General features: G+C 56.2%; 2 protein-coding genes across 2 annotated transcripts; both read left to right on the forward strand.

The window, feature by feature from the left end:
- Positions 1 to 280: 280 nt before the first annotated feature.
- On the forward strand, positions 281 to 3,354 carry LOC144367635 (uncharacterized). The gene is made up of 2 exons (XM_078024722.1): positions 281 to 2,866; positions 3,332 to 3,354. The coding sequence occupies exons 1-2, from the start codon at positions 382 to 384 to the stop codon at positions 3,352 to 3,354; spliced, it is 2,508 nt and encodes an 835-aa protein (XP_077880848.1). The 5' UTR covers positions 281 to 381.
- Positions 3,355 to 3,813: 459 nt separating this feature from the next.
- Positions 3,814 to 10,261, forward strand: Muc12 (mucin 12, cell surface associated). The gene is made up of 9 exons (XM_040278111.2): positions 3,814 to 3,919; positions 4,197 to 4,261; positions 6,308 to 6,459; positions 6,788 to 6,859; positions 6,966 to 7,128; positions 7,773 to 7,934; positions 8,591 to 8,667; positions 9,758 to 9,846; positions 9,933 to 10,261. Exons 2-9 carry the CDS (start codon positions 4,197 to 4,199, stop codon positions 9,972 to 9,974), a joined length of 822 nt encoding a protein of 273 aa, XP_040134045.2. The 5' UTR covers positions 3,814 to 3,919; the 3' UTR covers positions 9,975 to 10,261.
- Positions 10,262 to 10,769: the final 508 nt, after the last annotated feature.

Below are 10,769 nucleotides of genomic sequence, written 5' to 3' on the forward strand. Positions count from 1 at the left end.
GGGTCTACACCTTTCCCAGGCAGCTCTGCTTCTGAACACAGCTCAGTGACAACCGTGATCTCTCAGTTCACCGTCACGACTGAAGCATCAACAACTGTGCTGAGTATTCCAAGCTCTGCACCCACAGGGGTGTCACCAGACACCTCCCAGGCCACAGTCCTGACCCTAGGGCCGACCACCCCTTCTGGCAGCCCTGCTGCAGTGAGCACAGCCATGACCTCTGATAGCTCCCACACCACAGTCTCGACTGGAGCATCTGCAACTTCCCTTTGGGGCCCTGGGTCAGCTGTCACTCCCCTGCCATCAGAGAGTTCCCAAACCACAGTGAAGGATGAAGTATCTACAAGTTTGCTAAGCAGCCCAGGGTCAACACCCTCATCCATGCCCTCAGACACCCACCAAACCACACTGCCCTCTGGGGGGCCAACAACCTTCTCAGGCAGCACTGGATCAGCCCTCCACACAGTGACCACCAGGAGCTCCCAATCCACCCTCCTGACTGAAGGGTCCACACCCTTGCCAGGCAGCTCAGGTTCAGCACTTACAGCACTGGCACCGGACACCTCCCAAGTCACAGACCTGGCAAGTGGTTCCACAGCTCTCCCAGGTAGCCCAGATGCAGCCCACACCAGAGTGCCATCTCAGAGCTCCCAAACTGCAGTCCAAACAGAGGCGTCAACAACCCTGCCAAGCAGCTCCAATTCAGCACACATGACAGTCACTTCTGACAGCCCCCAAACCACACGGGTGCTGGGAGGCTCTACTTTCTTTCCAAGCAGCCCAGGATCAGAGCGCACCACAGTGGCCTCAGACAGCTCCCAGCCCACAGTCCGGCCTGACATGTCTACAGCCAGGCCAAGCAGCTCAGGCCCAGCACACACTGCAGTGCCCACAGAGAGCTCTCCAGTGACAGTGCAGTCTGGAGGGTCCACGGCCTTGCTAAGCAGCTCTGGATCAGCACACACCAGGGCGCCACCAGACAGCTCCCCAGCCACACTCCCAGATGAAAGGTCAACCACTTTCCTAAGCAGCCCCAAGTCAGCACAAGCTACGGTGCCAACTGATAACTCTCAAACCACAGCTCTGACCCGGGAAGCCACCACCCTGCCAAGCAGCTCAGGTGTGGGCCAAACCACAGCGCTCACGGATATCTCCCACACCGCAGTCCCTGCTGAAGGGGGGACAACCGCCCAGGGCAGCCCAGGTGTGGTGAGCACATTGATGCCATCGGGCAGCTCCCAGCCCACTCTCTACACTGAAACATCGACAGCTTCCCCAACAAGCCCTGGGCCAGCCCCCACTATGCTGCCATCAGACAGCTCCCAGACTCTGAGGGCTGGAGCATCCACCACCTTAATAAGCAGCTCAGGCTCAGCCCTCACAGCAGTGTCACCTGCCAGCTCCCCAACTACTCTCCACACAGGAGGATCCTCAACCTTCCTGAGCAGCCCTGGATCAGCCCATCCCACACTGCCATCAGACAGCACCCCAACCCCAGAGCTGGGGGCAGGATCCACAGGCTTCCTAAGCAGCCCGGGTTCAGCACACCCAGTGGTGTCAACAGAGAGCTCTCAAACCACTGTGATATCTGAAGGATGGACAATGTTGGGAAGTAGCCCAAGTTCAGCACACACTCCAGCACCACCCTATAGCTTCCAAACTTCAGCCACGTCTGAAGCATCAACAACCCTGCCAAACAGCCGAGTTTCAGCATCTGAAAACTCCCAAAGCACAGTTCCAAAGGACACATCTCCAGGATTCCCCAGCAGCCCTGCTTCAGCTCACACAACAGAGCCAGCAGACACTGCCCCAGCCACTGTCCTAACTGAAGGATCCACGGCCTTCCAGCCCAGCCTTGGTTCAGCCCACACGACCCAGCTAGCTGTCAGCTCCCAGATCACACCTGGGCCTGAAGGATCTACCACCTTGTCAAGCAGCTCAGGGTCAGCACGCACAGCAATGCTGTCTGACAGCCCCCAAACTACGTTGGTGTCTGAAGGATCTACACCTTTCCTAAGCAGCCCAGGTTCAAGACCCACAATGGTGTCACCTGACACCTCCCAAACCTCAGTCCTGAAAGATGCATCTACCACCTTGCCAAGCAGCTCCTATTCAGCACACGTGACACCTACATCTCACAGCTCCCAAAGCACTGCCCTTTCTGAGGGACCTAGTGTGTTCCCACACAGCCCAGGGTCAGAACCCACAAGAGTGACATCCCCCAGCTCACAAACCTCTATTCCAACCAGAGAATCTACCAGGTTTCCAAGCAGCCCTGCTTCAGCACACACGGCAGAGCCAGCAGGCAGCTCTCGGACCACAGTCCAGACTGAAGGACAGACCAGCCTCCAGACCACCTCTGAAGCATCTCACTCGACAGCACCAGCAGACGCCTCCCCAGTCACAGTCCTTCCAGAAGGATCCACAGCCTCCCAGAAAAGCCCTGGTTCAGCCCACTCTAGACCACCCTTGGATGTCTCCCAAACCTCCGTGTCAGTTGAAGTATCTACAGCCTTGCCGAGCATCCCAGGTTCTGACCACACCACGGTGCCATCTTATACGTCCCAAACCAAGGTCTCGACTGAAAGATGGACAGCCTTCCCCAGCAGCTCAGGTTCAGGATACACGACGGCACCACCTCGCAGCTCTGGAACCACGGTCCTCCATGCCACCTCTTGGAGTTCTTTCTCGATGTCCTCCTTCTCAGCAGTCTCTAATGCTTCTGTTCCTACAAGTTCTCCTGGTTTTTCTTCTCACTCTACTTCATCCCCAGCCCCCGTGTTCCCAACCAATTCCACCGCTGGTCCTGCATTCACCAGCAACCACACCACTTCCATGACCACCAGCTCTTCCTCTTTGCCACCAGGTGCGTCTCTGTGTGTGTCATCTGTGTGTCCCGTGCTCTGATCACCTGTTCCCGTTGTCGTTTTCCACTTTTCCTGCTCTCTCTGGCCACCATGCCTTTCACCCACATTGATAGCTGTTGTCCTTCTGGGGTTCTCAGGGCTCTTCTTTGTCTATTTCTTGTTTCCTTGCTCTCAGCCTGTCTCCTCCTTCCCCTACTTACTCTGGGAACAGGGTGGGACCTGAGGGTCCTCCGTGGCTGCAGGATCACCTGGTCCTATCTTTCTCTTTAATGTAATGCCTGCGTGCTGAGACCTGGCTGGGAGCCAGTGTTTCTGCTCCTCGGGCTTCCTTGATGACCTACAGGAATTCTGTCCCTCCACAGTGGATTGCTACAACGGTGGACATTGGAATGGAAAAGAATGCGTCTGTCCCCAAGGCTACTTTGGTTACCAGTGCCAGACCCTCCTGTATTCCTTCCCCATAGGTAATGACCTCTCAGACCTATAGATCCTTCCATGCCCCTTAGCGCTTAAAATAAGATGGTAGTGTTGGAAGCACTGGCCACGTCCTCGCTGGGCAGGCAGAGGCCATGATGAGACTTGTCCAGGCTACAGCTCGGGTAGGACGTGAACCTTTGGCCACCATCTTTAGGGGACTTTTCACTAGTTCTCCTGCCCATTCCATCAGGGGGTTTCTATCTCCCAACTTCCTGGAGTCTTCCACTTAATTCCCTCTGGGTCTCAATCCTGGCCACTAGCTTCTCATGGGATTGGGAGACCAGGGACAGAAGTCTCAGTGACCCCACCTGACTCTTGATTTTCCCAGCCTCTGGTCCTAACCCACGTGGTTCTCTGCCATGAGACCCAGAGGCAGAGAATTTACCAGTCCCCAGCGGTACTTGGGGAGGTTGTTCTCTCATGCACAGTGTGGCCTGTCCCCCACAGAAGTCCCAGACGTCCTCAATGCCACCGTAACAGTGATAGTGAAAGTGATTCACAGGAACTTCACAAATGACCTGAATAACGCATCCTCCCAGGCGTACCAGAATTTCACAGAACTTTTCAAGCAAGAGGTAAGAGCAGGGGTGCCCAGGGGTGCTGGGCTGGGGGACTCACCCATGCTCTGCAGCTCATGGGCCTCTCTGTCTCCCAAGTCTCAAGAGGGGACCCTCTGATAGCCTCCACCCGGGAACCCCACCCACCCTGCACGTGTCTGGCAGAGTGGGCTTCCTGTGCCTTTCTGTCCTCTCTCCTGTGGGCCCCCGCAGGAGAGAGCCTGGGGCTGCCAGGAGATGGGGGCGTGGCCTCTGCACTCTGGAGCCCTGTGTTGATCTCAGCAGTTTCTTTCAGATGAACAAAGTCTACATGGGGAAGGACCTTTCTGAATACAGAGAGGTGATCATCAGGAAATTGCTGTAAGTATGTTGGGGGGCAGGTTTATACGCTGTAGGGAGCCCCTCTCTCTAGCCCTGCTGTCCTGCCTCCTCCGTTATGAATGGTTAGCATGTCCACCCCCGGCTGGGCCACACCTGAGGGAGTCCATGCCTCCATTCATCCACCTCGTGATTCATTCTTTTGTTAGCTCTTTCATTACTTGTTCATTGATTCTTGATTAATTATCCATTGACACTTGATCCTTCATTCACTCAACAATCGTTTATTAAAAGCCAGCCCTGTGCTAGATGGCGGGAGCACATGAGTCCCAGTTTCCTGGAGCTCAGAGTGGCACAGTGGCTGTGCAGTCTGGAGCGAGGTGGGGTCAGGGACCCTCGGGGTGCCACCGGGGTGGGGGGTCCTGAAAGCAAGCCTGGGGAGGTAGGAGGATTCTTCCTGGGAGATGGGGCGACTAAGTCAAACCTTGAGGGATGAGGGAGAGTGAGGCAGGGCCAGGGAAGGGAGGGGGAGAGAGGGACAGCCAAGGGCAGAGACCAGGACGAGGAGCCCAGAGTTGAGGGAGGGGGGAAGATTCCAGGAACTTAAAGGTGCTCTAGTCGGCTGGCGGCCTGGGGAAGAGCAGGCGCACTGGGACAAGGTTGGAGACCTGGCGGGTGTCAGGTTAGTTAGACCTGAGGCGTCTACAGGTCCAGCCGTGACAGGGGGTATCTGACTTTCAGGGCAGGCTGCTCAGGGTGGAGAACGGGTGCCCAGGGGTCTAACCTGGAGGTGAAGGTGGTAAAGACCAGAGAGAGGTGACAGTCAGGAGAAAAGGAGTTCAGTGGGAAAGGTCATGGGAGGCAGGACCAGCCCTAGAGGATGACGGGTGTCTGTTATTGGGGGTGGAAGAGGAACCGATGAGGATCGGCCACGATTCTGGGATGCTGGGGTGTGGGGTGCTCTGTGCTGGGACAAGGAGAAGAACAGAGAAGAAGTCAGAGTGTGGTGTGGCTGTGTCCAGGTTCGAGTGCCCGAGCCCAGCCATGGGCTGATGGGGACTGAACTCTGAAGAGCCCTGATGGAAACACAGTCACCGAGGCTGGCTTTGAACTCTTGATCCTCCTGCCTCAGCCTCCTGAGTCACTGGGATTACAGGTGTGCACCACAGCCTTCAGTTTTATTTTTAGTCTTAATTTACCTTTTGTTGGTGCATTATCACGATACATAACAGTGTGATTCCTTATACCACAGTCATAACATGATTTGATCGGTCTGCTGGGTGGCGCATGCCTATAATCCCAGTGACTCAGGAGGCTGAGGCAGGAGGATTGCAAGTCTGAGGTCAGCCTCGGCAACTTAGCAAGGCCTTAAATAATGCAGTGAGAACCTGTCTCAAAAATAAATAAATAAATAAATAAAAAAGGCTGAGAATGAGAGTGTGACTCAGTTGCAAAGGCCTCTGGGTTCTGTTTCTAGAAAAAAAAAATCATATTATTAATCTCATTCCCCAGTACATTTCCTTTGTGATCCCTCCTCCCTTCCCTCATCCACTTGCTCTACTCCTACCAACCTCCCTTTCATTATTATTATTATTATTATTATTATTATTATTATTATTATTATTTTAATCAGTGCATTATCGTCACATACATAGGCAGGCTCCTGGTGGTGTGTACGTACATGGACACGTATGATTTGGTGATCTTGCTGTCCAGGTCCTCTGCTCCCCTTCCCCATCTCCTTCTCTTCTCCATCAGTCTCCTTCTATTTTCATGAGATCTACCCCCTCTCTTTTCATTCCTCCCTCCACCCCCCGCCCCCAGCCAGCTTCCGCATCAGGCGCCTCTGGGTTCACAGAGATGGATTCCACCCGTGGACATTACAGTGGCTGCTGCTCTTTCTGGACCTTACCTGGTCTTGCTCCACTGCCTCCTCCATGGTTAGCAGCTCAAGAGAGGAACTCTCTTCTTCCCTGTCTCTGGGGCTACTTTGTCCCCCATTTCTCCTCCTGCTTCTTCGGGGGGGGGCCACCCTTGCTGGGCAGGTGGGTGACATCGGGGACCTGAGGAAACAACTCCTCATTCCAGCAACGGCAGCATCGTGGTGGAAAGTGACGTGGTCCTGGAGACCAACTATACCTCGGAGTTTCGGACACACTTCCAGAACCTCAAAAATATCGTGAAGGCCAAGATCACGAATGCAACCAGAGAGATCCAGAAAGATATTCTCAAGTGTCAAAGTAGGCTCCCCCAAAACTCCTTGGCATCGGTGGTAAAGGGGGTCTCGGTCTCGGCCTCCTGCTCCCTGACTCCGGAAGCTTCACGTAGAGAAATCTAGAACCCAGGTCAGGGGACCTCCCCTGACCCCATCCTCCTTCCTGCCTTCAGTACCCTCAATGGCCCCCCTTGAGCCTGTCCACAGGCCCTTTGCATATCCGGGGATGGGCCACCACCCCTCTGGTGCTGGCCCAGTGAGGAAGGTGTGGTAGAGATTGGGGAGCCCTGGCTACACCCGTGGAGGTGGAGGGAAGCATTTCTCTTGGTTTTCTTCTCCCTCGTCCCCGGCAGATTCCATATTGTGTTACAACTCAGAGGACACTAGGGTGGAAGAGGATGTGAAGTTGGGCTACGACCCCCAGGGTGAGCATCTCGGGTGGACAGAAGGGGGTGGGGTGTGGGCAGTGAGCCTGGAGTCGAAGGGGAGCTGTAGCCAGGCTGACACCCACTGCCCGTCCCTCACCTCCAGAGCAATGTGCCCGGGGAGCTGCCCAGGGCTACGGCCAATTCTACTACGTGGATGAACTGGACGGAAGGCTGGCCTGCGTGACCAAGTGCACCCCAGGGACAAAGTCGCAACTCAACTGTAACCAGGGCGAGTGCCAGCTGCAGCAGAGTGGCCCCCGCTGCCTGTGAGCACCCACCTTCTCCTAGTGGAAAGGCTCTCCCCACCCTTGTCCGCTCCCATGGGTCAAGTGGAGGTGGCCAAGCTTGGAAGGCACCTTCTCCTTCCTCCTCTCCATGTTTTCTCCTTCTACCTGGGTCTGCCATCGCCCCTCACCCCCATGAGAGTCAAGGATGGGCACATTGTAGAGTCGGGCATCTGTGGCCAAGCCATCCCCTTCCTGATAAAGCTCAGCCGGTCAACTTCCCCCCTCTCTCTCTCTGTCTGCCTGTCTCTGTGACTGTCACTTATGTTATCTCGCTGTGGTACCATTATCACTTTCAGCTGTGGCCTAGAATTAAGTTCCCAAGACCATAAATTAAAGTATAAAATCTAAAACAAGATAACAAGCGCATCAGATGCCAGCTACTTGGAGATTAGATGGGTAAACCTCACTGCCTGGGCCAACTTGCCCAGCTCCCTGGGATCCCTCTGAGCCCGAGTCTTCAGAATTCCTGTTCTGCTGGCCCTGAGTCCCTGACCTTTAGGAGTCAGGCTTTCTGAGTACCCAGTCTCTGTCCCCAGCTTTGGAATTGATGTTTGCTTTGGAGATTAGCCCTCCTTGACCAGAGGGATGCCTGTGGACTGGCTTGAGTTTGTGTGTGTCCCCAGGTGCCCGAACACGAACACACACTGGTACTGGGGAGAGACCTGTGAGTTGAGCCTCAGCAAGAATCTCGTGTATGGGATAGTGGCTGCTGTGGTGGCGGTGATGCTGATCGTCGTGGTCATCCTGACCATCCTCCTTGGTCGATCCCAGAGGAAACTGCACAGGTGAGCAGTGGGGACGGCACAGTGGGCCCAGAGAGAGGAGACAGAAGGAGAGAAGGGACCCTGGGCAGCCAGGGTCCTGAGGCTCTGTTCCATTCAGCCAGACAAAGAGGCCAGCAGAGGCCAGACGGGGTGCAGGGTCCCTTCCAGCCCAGGGCCTTTGGATACATCTGTTAGGCCAAGAAATGGAAACAAAAACTTAAGCCCTGGAGTTAGATTGTGCAATGAGATCATTTGCGGTTTATTATCACCTGGCCGGCTCTTGGGCAACTTAGCTGTACTGGTTAGTTGGGAATGAGCCAGCTCGGTCCTGCTTTCCCAGCTATAAATAGAATAAGACACGCGTGCGAAGACTGAGGTGAAATACTGGGTGCAGCACCTGGCCCCAGGTCTGTAGCTGGAGGGATCCACCCTGACCCTATTGCAATGTCCCCATCACAGAGTCAAGGAACTGAGGGGACTGAAGGGCACCCAGGAAGTCCAGCCAGGACCCTCAGAGGGTGGGGAGGTCATGATGAACTTCTTCATTCACTGCAGGGCCCTCCCTGACTCAGGGCTGTGGCCGTGACAGTCCCCTAGGGGAAGCCCAGGGGTCGGACCCTTCGAGCCCCTTCCTTGGCCTCCCCGCGTCCCGCTGCTCACCACACTTCTGTTAACAGGCAAGAGTACGATCCTTCTCGGGAGTGGCAGAGAGAAGGCATCCCTGGCACCTTCCAGAACACAGACATCTGGGAAGGTACCTGTCGTCAGGGCACAGGGCGGGGGAACCTGGAGGGACCCTCCGTTTTCTCAGCTTCTCCCTATTGGATTGCTGGGTCCTGCACCGCCACCCTCCCCCTCCTGGCCTTTGCACATGCTGGGGCACCATCTAGAACATTCCCACTCTGCAGGCCCCGATCCCAGTCTGTTTCCAGGATCTGGTTTAGACACTGGCCCCTCCAGGAAGCCTCCTTGTCCTTCAGCCGACTCTGGCTCCAGAGTCGCTCAGGAAGCCCCTCGTGCCATGTCTGCCCCTGTCCCTGCCTCCATAGCCTCTCCCCCAAGAGTGTGGCTGGCCTCTGCCCCGGTCCTGCCCCTGAGCAAGCCCAGCCTTCCGGGCTTCCCAGTTCTTTCTGACGCGCCATGCTCTGCCCTGTACACAGTGGAGTGGAGGGTGCTGAGGGCCGGCTTCTGCCGTAAAAGAGCACCTGGCAACGGTATCAGACATGCCCTGCACCAAGTGAGATGGCAGGGTGGTGCCCAGCCCGTGACTGGAACACGGAGGAGGCCTGGCCCAGCCTGGGTGGGGGTCAGAAAAGGCTTCTGAGGAGGTGCCACCTGAGTTGAGTGTGGTTCTCCAAGCAATGGGTCAGAGGTGGACTTCCTGCTCCCAGAAGAGTCCCATTAAGACAGGGAAAGGGCTGGGGGAGCGTCTGCCCCACACAAGGAAGGGGACAACCCAGCATTCCTGGCCAAGCTGGGCTCTTCCTGTTGTGGTTACTGTTGCTATGGGTGGGGCAGGTTGGGGACACCTGCTGAGTCAGGTGGCTGCCTCCTGTTCCAATCTATAACCTCATTACATTGTACCATGGCGCACCAGGCCCCTGGCCATGGCCCCCACTTCCTGGGCTATGACATTTCACCCCTGTCATGTGATGGTGGGCTGCCGCTCAGCTTGCCTTCTGTCCCTAGGTCCTGCTGGGCCAGCTACCCAGGCAAGCTCCAAACCCCCAAGACCCCATCAGAGGGCTGAATGGTGGGAGGATTCTCTTTCTTTTTTTGGAAACTACCCCCTGTGTCACCCAGCCCCTCCTTGATCCCCTCTCACTTCACACCTCTCCCTACAGACAAGAACCTGAAGGAGGACAAATTTGGCCTTGAGAATGGCTACAGTCACTTCCGACCCTCCCTGGAGAAGGTGGACCCCACCACAGAGGTGACTCAGATAAGCTTGTCCCAGCCCCAGAGTTTCCCCAGCCCTGGGGCTGCCCCTTGTCATCACCTGTCCCTTCTCTCCACCAGCTCCACATTCAGAAGCCAGAAGTGGTGACAACGGCTCTGTGAGGGACATGGCTCCCACCCTCCATCCAGATTTGGACAACAGAGAGAGGCCCACCGCAGGCAACCCTGGGTAGTCAGGAGCAAGCCGAGGCCAGACCGGCAGATCTGCTCCGGGTGGCGGACTCGCCAGTGGTCCCTTGCCCTGGGCCATGAAGAGGCAGCAGGGGCCAAGAGCCCTCATCCCTCTGTCCAGGAGCCCCAAGGTTTCCAGACACCCTGCCATCTTGTTTGCTCTTGGGTGATTCCTTGGTCTGGAATTTACCTCTAATAAAAGCAACTCTTAAAGTGCAGAGTGACGTCAGAGCTTTCCTCCCCCCTCCGCCCCCACCCTCCACGGGGCTGGCTGTAGGCCTGGGTCTGAGGGCTGGTGTCGGGGTGACGGTGGGGGAGGCGGGGCAGGGAGACAATCCTCCCAGGTCAGGGGTCCTTTCCTGTATCCAGATATGAACCTCTCACCTGCTCTAGCTGGGGCAGGGCCAGGCCCACCTCTGCCTGAGGACAAGCTCAGGGTCAGTTTCTGGGGACCTCAGGCCCAAGGAGTGAGGGGTGGGAGCCCCCAGAAGGCCAAGGAGTGAGCACTTGGCTCTGCTCACCTGAGGATTTGGTGGGTCACTCTGGATGGCCACGGGGGGAAGCCATGTTTACCTTTGAACATATATCCCAAGGACCCCTGGCCATCCCAGGGTTGGGCCTGGCCTGAGTCTGGCCAGGAACTGTACCCTATGTCCTGCTGGAGCATCCACGGGGTAAAGAAAGCCTTTAGGAATGTGATGTCCTTGTCAGGGGCTGGGGGGAACG

This window comes from Ictidomys tridecemlineatus, chromosome 10 (genome assembly GCF_052094955.1).
Source record: "Ictidomys tridecemlineatus isolate mIctTri1 chromosome 10, mIctTri1.hap1, whole genome shotgun sequence".
Taxonomy (NCBI): Eukaryota; Metazoa; Chordata; class Mammalia; order Rodentia; family Sciuridae; genus Ictidomys; species Ictidomys tridecemlineatus.